This window comes from Pimephales promelas, chromosome 21 (genome assembly GCF_988280905.1).
Source record: "Pimephales promelas chromosome 21, fPimPro1.hap1.1, whole genome shotgun sequence".
NCBI classification, from domain to species: Eukaryota; Metazoa; Chordata; class Actinopteri; order Cypriniformes; family Leuciscidae; genus Pimephales; species Pimephales promelas.
The window spans coordinates 25,212,218-25,223,902 of record NC_142789.1 but is presented as its reverse complement, the minus strand read 5'-3'; the positions used below and the strand labels follow the sequence as shown (position 1 = coordinate 25,223,902).

The 11,685-nt window shown below is 35.5% G+C and overlaps 1 protein-coding gene and 1 long non-coding RNA gene across 2 annotated transcripts; both read left to right on the top strand.

Moving 5' to 3' along the window:
- The first annotated feature begins 2,619 nt into the window (after window positions 1-2,619).
- On the top strand, window positions 2,620-7,111 carry LOC148970477 (uncharacterized). Its single transcript, XM_089125345.1, has 5 exons — window positions 2,620-2,674; window positions 5,005-5,304; window positions 5,380-5,682; window positions 6,802-6,936; window positions 6,987-7,111. Exons 1-5 carry the CDS (start codon window positions 2,620-2,622, stop codon window positions 7,109-7,111), a joined length of 918 nt encoding a protein of 305 aa, XP_088981471.1.
- A 718-nt stretch (window positions 7,112-7,829) lies between these two features.
- Window positions 7,830-10,178, top strand: LOC120480356 (uncharacterized). Its single transcript, XR_016148689.1, has 5 exons — window positions 7,830-7,878; window positions 8,236-8,286; window positions 8,397-8,444; window positions 9,101-9,187; window positions 9,279-10,178. It is a non-coding gene; the product is annotated as an uncharacterized LOC120480356 (long non-coding RNA).
- Window positions 10,179-11,685: the final 1,507 nt, after the last annotated feature.

Here is an 11,685-nt window from a genome sequence, read left to right as displayed (position 1 = left end):
CCCGGTCTCCCCTACGCCCAGAACACACCCATATTAAGGGAACAGAGACAACACTTTTAAACAGACTATTTTTTCTGTTTTAAACAATCAAAAGTGGATTCAGACACGCCCTGACATTTAGATCGTTAAAATAGGGCCCTCAGTCTTTATTCACTTTGTTCTCATGTTTTCTAAATAGACTTCATAAAAGTATAAAATAGAATATCATAGTTCTAATAGGGGCACATTGTAATGCAGAGTTATAACATGCCAACTGGGATTGAAACCCTGCTACTGTTCTGCTAGTTAGCAAAGCATTAAAGTACCATATCAACTTTTAAATAACATATTGTAGATTAAAATAATATTTTTAAATATATAAAATAAACACAAATAAAATTGAGATAAAAAATTAACATAAGAAATTCACTTTTGCTATCTGCTCAGTAAAATCTTCCAAAAATTTAAAAATATTGTCACAATTTTTCTCTATATAGTGTTGATATGGCAACTAAATACACTAAGTTTAGTCATGCTAGCAAGTGTGGAAGTATTTAAAACAAGTGTGTTACAACTAGCCCGTGTTAGGTTGTGCCCAGGTCTCCCCTACATTCATCTTCATAAAACTGACTGCATTAAATGGTTCACTGTGTTACTTCCTAATTCACCCATGGTGTGAGACACATTTTGCCTCTTTTCTCACTCTCACTGTAATGGAGTTGTTCACCCTCATTGCTTTTCAGCTTCTTATGGAGGTTCAGACTTACAGTAACTGTTCTCTGCTGTTTAAAGGGTAATTCCAACGGTGGAGAAATGAATATGTATTGAAAGTGGGTCATATATGTAGAAGAATAGTATCATAAATTTCTAATTTGGGTCCTTCTTGGCCGATAAAAGGCAGAAAATTAGTTTTTAGTTCTTGTGGATTGTAGACAACAATCCTCAGAGTGCATAGCAATGCTCAGCTCCACAGTCCACTTCCACTATACTCCGCCCATCAATGTAGACTAGAGTTGAGCTCCACTCTACTCTACCCCGGAAATCACCAGTGAAATCAGATAATGTGTGCTAATATAATATGACATAAGAGCGTCAATAATATATAATATTACGTGGAGAGTCAATGAATTGGTGTGATTCTATATGGGTTTCAATCGTCACACACTTACTCTGACGCGTAATTTTACACGTGAAATAAAGCCAAACCTTGGAGCCTTTTGTCTTCGGCATCTTCAGTAATCCCCTCGCTATGAGACGTTCCGGGAGTCTCCCGCATATTGATAATGGCTCCCTGATGCCAGCAAATTAGTTAAAATCTCTCTGAATCTAGAGCGAGTGAGCAAGAGCGCGTATGCGAGACAGAAACGCACGAGGGAGAGGGAGAGAGCGAGAGACTTTGTGTGTGCGCCTCATGACACAGAAATTTACGTTCTTATTCGGTCTGGTTATTACCGTTTACCTCAGAACCAGTTCCCTATTGGCACCGCGTTTCGGTACCCAAGCCTATCCATAATGCATCTGTCTGTGTATTCAGTCCCTTCATCCATAATTATCAAAAAGTTTCTGCCGGTGAAATCAAACGCACTGGCCCCGCTATGGGCGGGTTTGAAAGCGTGGGAACACGTGCTTGTAGTCTTTACAGAAATTCCCCCTCTTACACTTCCTCCTACAATGACGTAAAATGACGATTTTTGCATCATTGTAGGAGGAAGTGAAAAAGGTAAATGAGAGAGTGTTGCATGACCATTCAATAGTATAACTGGATTTCTAACAATGGAAATCTTCATGCAAATGGGTGGAGTGTCTCTTTAATGTTGATCAAATACAGTATGTTCAAAAATGTAATAAATAAAGTTTAATCGTCAAAAATATTTCAGAGAGGGGGAGCTAGAACTAGATGTCATTTGCAGTAAATTGCACTTGTCACATTGACGTGCTTTAGACAGTCACAGAAACATTGCGTGGTGTATGATAGCACCTCCAACGGTCATGTGGAGCGTTTCTGATATTTAAACACTGCAATATTAATACCAGCAGTAGCCTTAATTAAAGTGAAATTTCCAAACTACACATTGTTGAATTCTCTTTCCTGATTCAGTGGCGACATCTACTGGCGAAACTCTGAAAACAGCGACAGAATCTACAGCTCCTGCCATAGACATATATCTATGAGCTTCTGCCAGGTGGAACATCTCTCTCATGCTCCTCAAACATGCATGGACCATTTCATTTCTTCACTTTTTGCACCTCTAAAGAGAAATTATATATATGTACAGAAATAATGATAGAATATGTTGGCTCTTGTACAGCTATTCAAGTAATATCCCCCAAAATATGATCATTTGTGTTCAGCAGAAGATAAAAATTCACACAGGTTTGGATAATCGGATAATGTATTTGGTACATCCATGCAGCGAGATGTTTCAAAAAGTGGTGGGGACATCATGTCCCACACGTAAATTATGCTGATGCCTGTGGCCCAGAACTGCCCTTTGTTACAGCGAATCTGAACACGTCTCATGAATGATGTACGTTCATCTTCATAGAACTGACTGCATTATATGATTTCCTGTGGTCTAATATGTTACTTCCTAATTCAACTATTTTGCGAGTCTCATCTCTTTTCTCACTCTCGCTGTAATGGAGTTGTTCATCTTCATTGCTTTTCAGCTTCTAATAGAGGTTCAGTCTTACAGTAAGTGATCTTTGTCGTGTAATGTAATTCAACACCGAATGTCCACATTTGTAGAGAAAAAACATTTGTCTAAAGTACAGAAGTTAAGCATGTGTGATCAGTGCATTTGTGTTTTAATAGAACACAGCAGACTATACAACCTTAAAGTGGTTTTACTTTAGTTATATCATTAAAAGTCATGAAAATGATTGCAATAACCTTATTAATAGATTATTTAGAATTATGAGTCATGTAAACACCTTATTTGGTGTATAAGAGAATTCATTTACATCTGCTCATATAAAAGTTGTTCTGGGAGCTACTGTATATATGCTAATAAAAGGTCAGAATCAAATGGATCAGAATGAAGAGACTTTCCTTTGAGGAAAATCAATTTTTTTAATGTTGCTCATGTCTATGCGGTGTTTTTAATATTCCCAAAGCCAAATGATAAATTGGTGCAACTAATCTGTACTTAATGCACTTCAGTTATCTTGAAATATTATAGACCTGAGGTTCAAATAAAGATACGTATATTTGATTGTGCTAAAATGGAACTATTGCAAATGTACTTTAGGTACACTTTAAATATCTTGCATTTAAAAACTGATCTTATACGATGGTACTTACTTTACTAATAATGATATTAAAACACATTTTAGGCTTAATATTAAGAAATGTGCATTGTAAAAAAACAACACTCCAAATAAAGTTTAATCACAACATTTATATCAGTAAGCCTCAAGCGTTATCTCAGTAAATTTGTTAATGAATTTGTACTTAGTATGAATAAATCTATTTTAATTACATTTTGGAACAGGTTTTTTTTTTACTAGGGATTTCAATTGGCCTACCGTTATATGTCCAACATAGAGAGCAATACATAAAACGCATTACCATTCTGATTCATTGTCTTATAGTCAGCCCTGTTAATTCTTCTTCTTCTGAAGTGTGAAGTTTCTGTTTCAAACATATAAGTATGAGTTAAACCAATATTTCCACTTGTCATTGTGTTGCGTTTAAGTTGACATACAGTAGTGGAGGTAGTCTGAGCTGGTGTGATTGAGTGGAGGCTTAATTAATAAATTAAAAATTAAGCAAGGATGTAATGTTACATTTTATGGGTTTGAAGAAATTCTCATTTTGAATATCTAAGATGAGTTTTAATGAATACAATTATTGACTGTGTGACTTTAAATTAGTAAACAAATAGCCTACCTTAATGGGCTGCCTCATAGACATATTCACTAGACGTCACCTTGGCTACGGCAGTTCATTGGAACGAATGTGTCAATAGAGCCGCCATCTTGGAAAAGGGGAGCCCCTCCACTTTAATGCATCAGCGTCAATGTACCTGTAGACATATGTCTGAATGAAATAAAATCACCATAAATCATCATGAATGCGTTTTTTCACATTTTTTTTTTTTTTGGTTTGTTCCAAAGGTCAGAAATGTATTTATCACTGATTCCAGAAAAAAAAACAATTTTTTTAAATTAAAAACAAAAAACACATTCTTCCTAGTTTTGTTTTTATCCGTGAACATCATACGCTGCACAAAAGTTTGCCACCATCAATTAATTCGAAGTAAAGGCAGAGATAAGCAGCATTACCTACCTACTTCCTCTGACAACCAAGTAAGTAGCCTTTTTATTTATTCATTTATCATTTACACACTCACAGTAGCCTATGACAAACTAACTACTAGACGATGAGGCCATGTCACTTGGATCATATTTAACTTGATTTAAGCTATTGACAGTTTTGTTGTCGACTAGCTATTACAAAGACTAAGCTGTTAGCAGCTAACGTTATTAGACTATGTCAATAGCTTAAATCAAGTTAAATATGATCCATTCATCGTCTAGTTTGTCATAATGTGAGTGTTAATGAAAAAAATGCTACGTGCTTACTTGGTGATTCCACGAGATAGTGGTAACGTTAAATGTCTGAATAGTCCATATTTGGCCACTGTGTGGGGTCATTAATCCAGTTTTCGACCATTTCAAAGGGACACCTCTGTAACCCCGTATTCAGTAACGTTAGCTTCTTTAAGTTTGTGCCATTTTTGCTATCAAGAAACTTTGCAAATCTAGTGCGAGTTCTGTTCTCATGGGAATCCGTTTGTTTTCCCATAGTTTTCCCCCAAAAAGGGCGTTACCCTTCGATGACGCAAAAGTGGCGTTGGTCTATATGTCTATGGGGCTGCCCTACATTTTCCATTCATTGTGTAGTTGGGTGCTGCTGAAAAGACATTTATGAATTTAAATATGTTTCAAAGTTTCACCAAAACATGGACCATGATTAGAAAAGTATGCATGTATGGATTAATCCTTATTTGTTTTTTTCAGAAGCGCCTCCTGGTGTAAAAGTATCTCCAGATGTGCTAAGTGAGTCAAGATCAGTGAAGATGACCTGTGAGACTCCAGCAGATGTTACAGTGAAACAGTGTCATTTCTACAGAAACATTAAACAGGAGAATATTAAAGTCAGTCCATCATGTGAACTGGAGCTCACTGGTGTTGAAGTGCTCAGATGGGCAGATGTAAAATCACCAGCATCTGTCGACATTTACTGCTTCTACATAATAACTGAGAACAGGATTGATAAACCATCACCTCATTCTCCTGCGGCCACCGTGACGGTTCTAGGTGAGAGATTTCACTGCTGTTTTTTGTGTAATGTTTTTTTCCCCCCATTAATTATGGATTATTTGTCTTAAACAGGTTCACTTCAGAAACCCTTCATCAGTGTTGATGACGATGATGTCCAGATCAACATAGCCTGTGAAATACCACTGTCAGTCAGAGCTGATTTCACCTGTAGTCTCTACACTGGGGATGTTCTTCTGCACACACGAGTCTCTCAGAAGATGCAGTCTGGAGAACATCATCTGTGTATGTTTAATTTAACTCACAGTGAACTCTTCACACGATCAGAGAACAGCAGAAATCTGAGCTGTGATTATTACATCATCAACACTGAAACTGAGATCAGATCACCGCGCAGCGACACACGCACCATCAAAGGTGAGGACTTTTTACTGTAATGAGCACTTTTAATCAGAAACACAACTGTAGAATTCGTAAGCCAATAGAATTTATGAAGGTCATTAGAACATGAAAGTTTGAACAATAAAAGAAAAAGTCAGTATTTACAACAAATAAAAACGAGAAAACATCTATAGGGCACTTCTTGACGGATACTATTTAAAACGACCCTTTCAACAGGCTGTATAATATACAACACTGAAAGGTCAAATACACTTCATGTATTGATCATGTATGAAGCCAGAAGCAACACATTGAAGCTGATTCTAGCAGTTGTGGGATAGTATACTGTGAGACAGTGAGTCACAGATAGTGATCTGTGAAATCTTCTTACACTGAATGATTTGTAGCTTCTTCTCAGACTAACGCTTAACCAGTGTGACCTCAGCAAGTGAACTATCTGATATATTTAGGCAGGAAGGAAGAGTCGCTTCAGATGATCACGTCAGAGAGCAAGACAATGTCTGACACATCTACAGAGAGAAGCTTGTTTCTGCACATCTAATATGATGATGGGGAGAGGAGAAACAGCAAGCAATTTATTTAAAAGTTTCTTTAAATGTTCTTATAGGGCCATTCCTGTTCTGCAGCACTTCTTGAACTCTTTTTATTAATACACAAATTAATACACTTGTGTTGAATATTTCAATTTAAGTATCTTTCAGAAATCTGCTATAATTAAGATCATCATATGACATTTTGACATTATGACTGGATTAATTATGATGACACGACAGTGCAAATAAACCATTGCACAGTGAGTAATTGACAGTTTAAAACAACTTTTGAAGTGTTGATATTATCATGCAAAAGGAACCATCAAAATAAAATGTCCCATTTTTGTATTTTGTCCACAAACCATCACAGAAAATAAGTCAATTGCTAATGCTGATGTTTGTGCTGTAGTTTTCCCTCCAAAATGATGCAACTTCCTGAAGGATGATGTCATTAGAGAACTGCATTTGAACAGTTTTAATAGTTTAAATGACAAAAGACTAACATGATGAAAGTTAAGGACACTGTTTTTTTTTTTCTTTCAGTTTTTGCTTCTTTCAGAAGTCACCTTCTTCTAATCAATTTTCCTTTCTTCTTCATTAGATCTCCCCCAGGCCAAGTTAACAGCGTCTGCTTCAGTTATTGAGGAAACAGACACAGTTCAGCTGAGCTGTGAGAATACTGAAGATCTGAAGATGAAGATGGAGAGCTGTGTCTTTAACATCAATGGAAGAGAAAGTAACTCAAAAGCGAGTTCATCATGTCAGCTCTCACTCACTGCATCTCAGATCAGTATTTGGACAGAAGGTCAGAGTTCATCTGTGAGAATAACCTGCTTCTACACTGTGAACAAGTCACACGTTCTCATGCCATCTCCTCACTCCGATCCAGTAGCAATATCAATCCAGAGTAAGTCTTGAGATATTTATGTATTGAAAATCTGTTTAAAAAGTTATTTCTGTCAAAAAACATTCACAAAATCCTTTACATGCATCTGCTGAGATATACTTTATGAATCTATGATATGGGCTGTTCACTCTTGTAATGTTTCTCTGTACAGCATTATTGAAGACAAAATTAGTGTCAGTATATACAACTGTATAAAGTAACTCATTGTCTCATTCTTAAATGATGCAGTGCTGGTTCTTTGGTTCTGTATAATCCTCATTGGATATAAGGCCAGAATTACATCATACGGCATAATGTGGGAAAAATGTTGTATTTGAAGGCTTTGACAACAGACTGTATTGACATTTGCTTTACAGTTATATATTGCAATTGCTCCCAGTAATACTGTAAACTGTCTTTGCAGTTTCAACACCAGCTGCACATGTTACAACAACCGTGAAAACCTAAAATCAAAGACATCTTTCTTATTTCACTTTGAATGATGTGGCAATTGTTCTTTCAGGCTCATTATTTTCTGTTGCGGTTGAACATTTTATTTTATATCACTGCGAATTTAACAATGTTTTTTTTTTTTTAAACAGCTTCACCTTTAATGTCCACTTCTAAAACGTACAGTACAGCTTGTGAGTAACTGATAACACCTTTTCTGGTCATTCTGAATTAAAATTGAAAAGGTGATTCAAAGGTGATTCTCCTTTAATTTATTTTTTATATTTGTAGACTTAGTTTCCAAGTCAAAACTGCTAAAGAGCAAAACAAAGAAAACCACACGTAAGTTCAACCACTCTTCCAAACTGGTAAAATGTTGAATTAAAAAAATACATAGTTCAATAGGCTAATGCATCTACATTTTGTGGCACGCATTGCCTGTTAACAGAAAAATGTTACCTAGATGCCAAATTAGTAAGCTAATGGGAAGTCACATGACTCAAGATGAGACTGTATTGCTTATGAGCTGAACACTCTCTTCTGTAGCATCATAATTTCATTCAAAAACATTTGAGTTCATTTTGGATTGGTCTTCCACTTTCCAATTGTTTGCTTATCATAGTTAACTTACATCTATAACTTAATTTAAAGATCTATCCCAGTCTTGGTTAAAAACACCCAATAATGTTCTCACTGCAGTTTTAACAGCCACGTCCACTCAAAGAGCTTCACCAATGGACACAAAAACAGGCAAGTAAAGTTTAGTGTTAAAAAAAAAACACGTACCAAACATTACAATTCTTTCATAGTGTATTTTATTGTAACTTATACTAACTAATTATTTTGCAATGTATTTTCAGCAATAGCTGCTATTTCCACTATTGAGACCCCAACATCCACCACAACTGGTAACTTTACTCGATATCAGTAGAATGCAGTCTGAGAAAAATTCTCTTTGCATCTGCAACAGTGACCTCTACTGGTGAAACTTTGAGAGCCAAAATTTAATTTGAAAATAAAACACTTGACAATCACACAGAGGTATTTTGCTCATTTCACTTTAAATTGCCTAAAAAATATTTTTAGTTTATTGCACAGCTTTCCTACTATTAGTCAGTCGCAGGATTTAGCAGTCATTGTTATACAGTAAAATTACAGTTAAACTGTATTATTGATCAGTCTCTGACAACTGATTTTAGGCTAATATTTTAATACCTCATCCCACTCTGATACACTGTTGATTCTATCAGCTGTGTTCATACCAGCTTCTGCTCTGCCTGAAACCAGATATTTAGAAACATGTATTTTTGCTTTGTTGATTCAGTTTTTTATTGTAATATGATTTGATCCAAGATCACTCACTCTGAAGGTACAACACAATAAAAAACTGATCATCTAAATATCTATAATAACCAAAACAAACATTGACATTTCCTCCTTTCATGATCATATAAGGTGACGTTAATTTAAAATGAGTTTAATAAAAAAATTGCACACAATAAATCTGATATATATATATATATATATAAACATGGATTAAAGTCTTATTTTTGTCGTTTTACAGTCTCATGGCTTTTAGTAGTGCTAGTTTTCACTGGTATTGTATTTCTGTCTGGACTCATGGGATTCATCTGTCTCTGCCCCTTTGACAGTAAGTTCACATATGTATAAGCTGAGCTCCATGATATAGAAACATAATAACTAGTGTGTTAATAATAATAATTAAGTGTGTGTCTGTGCAGGTTCTGATGACGTTCTCACTGAGGTGATCTACAGCTCCTGCCATGTGGAAACAACGTCTCTTTTATGCTCCTCAAAACATGGATGAACCGTTTCATTTCTTCACTTCTTGCAAATTTACAGACAACAGAAAGAATGATAGTTCAGAATAGCCACTGAAATCATGTATCAGCACAGCAGGCCAAGGCATCTTGGAGGTTTTTTCCCACATTTATATTGGGAGAAAATCATCTTATAATTTACAGTGAATAGCCATAGATCTCTGTGCTCACATTTGATGTTTTTTTGTTATTAGTTAAGTACATCAGGGTTTTATGTTAAATCTTATGTTGTTTAATAATTATTGCATTTGTTTAGTGTCATGTGTTCATAACACTGCATTCACCTTCTATAAATTAGTACATCAGCTTATGGAAAAGCTACTTGTGACGAACTTTAATTCATGTGACTTTCTCTTTATTACAACATTTTAGTTATGTATTAAAAGATGGATGCCATATCAATAATTTGATTCTTAGCTATAAATTAAGATTAACAAATCCAGATGAGCCCAGTTAAGGAATTGGTATGGTGAGTATCTTATCTTTCAATATAATCTGAGAATTCAATTTACCAGCCCTCAGGAAATAAAATGTTTCTTTCAGTAAAGTGGTCATTTTGATCTTGTCATTCGAAAAGCGGTCATTCAAAAATGAATCAAATTGTTCTCATTCTTTACTATAAAAACACTGGTTTCACAACTCAAAAACTTCCTCACTAGTCCAAAACAGCATTTTTGATGCTCATAATCATTGCGAGAGAAGAGATGTATTTGCTGTGCAAAAATACATTCAAGTTTTATGACAAAGAGCTTGTTCGTGGTGGTCAAAACATGTTGTCTAAAGTGAAATGACGCTTCTGCTTTACAGAAGTTTCGGTTAATACTCAACAGATAGAGGGCAATACAGAGGAAAATTAGGTATTATGTGAACAGTCACACAACAAACCCACATAAACAAATGAGAAGTCCATCATGAACACATTACAAACATTTATTTTGTCTCTCTTGTCAATCTGTCTGTTGTTGTCCTTAAGACTGTTTACCACCTGTACTGCACGATCCCTGACAAACCAGTTCCCTCAAACGCCGGAGATCAAGTCTACAGTTTGCTGAAGATGCACTGATGAGTCTCAAGTTGTGTTTCATTATGTACATTATAAATAAAGTATCTTTACTTGCTGACAAATAGGTTTCTGGTTGGTTTATTTCACATTACCAAAACACACCCATAACTCATTGAGGGAAGAGAGACAACCCTTTTAAACCATGCGCCGGGCATGCAGACTATTTTTCCTGTTTTAAACTAGCAAAAGTGGATTCAGACACGCCCTGACATTGCATTTAGATTGTTAAAATAAGGCTAGTCTTTATTCACTTTGTTCTCATGTTTTCTAAATAGACTTCATAAAAGTATAAAATAAAATATCATAGTTCTAATAGGGGCACATTGTAATGCAGAGTTATAACATGCCAACTGGTATTCAAACCCTGCTAGTGTTCTGCTAGCGAAGCATTAAAGTACCATATCAACTATTAAATAACATATTGTAGATTCAAATAATATTTGAAAATAAACACAAAAAATAGAGATGAAAAATTAACATAGGAAATTCACTTTTGCTATCTGTTCAGTAAAATCTTCCAAAGATTTCAAAATTTTGGCGAAATTTTTCTCTATATAGTGTTGATATGGCAACTACACTAAGTTTAGTCATGCTAGCATGTGTGGCCCGTGTTACAACTAGCCCGTGATAGGTTGTGCCCAGGTCTCCCCTACATTCATCTTCATAAAACTGACTGCATTAAATGGTTTACTGTGTTACTTCCTAATTCACCCATGGTGTGAGACACATTTTGCCTCTTTTCTCACTCTCACTGTAATGGAGTTGTTCATCTTCATTGCTTTTCAGCTTCTTATGGAGGTTCAGACTTATAGTAACTGTTCTCTGCTGTTTAATGTTGATAAAATACAGTATGTTCAAAAATGTAATGATAAAGTTTAATCGTCAAAAATATTTCAGAGAGAGGGAGCTAGAACTAGATGTCATTTGCCGTAAATTGCACTTGTCACATTGACGTGCTTTGGACAGTCACAGAAACATTGTGTGGTGTATGATAGCACCTCCAACAGTCATGTGGAGCGTTTCTGATATTTATACGCTGCAATATTAATACCAACAGTAGCCTGCTAATTAAAGTGATATTTCCAAACTAAATGTTGAATTCTCTTTCCTGATTCAGTGGCGACATCTAATGGCGAAACACAGAATCTACAGCTCCTGCCAGGTGAAACATCTCTCTCATGCTCCTCAAACATGCATGGACCATTTCATTTCTTCACTAGTTGCACCTCTAAAGAGAAATATATA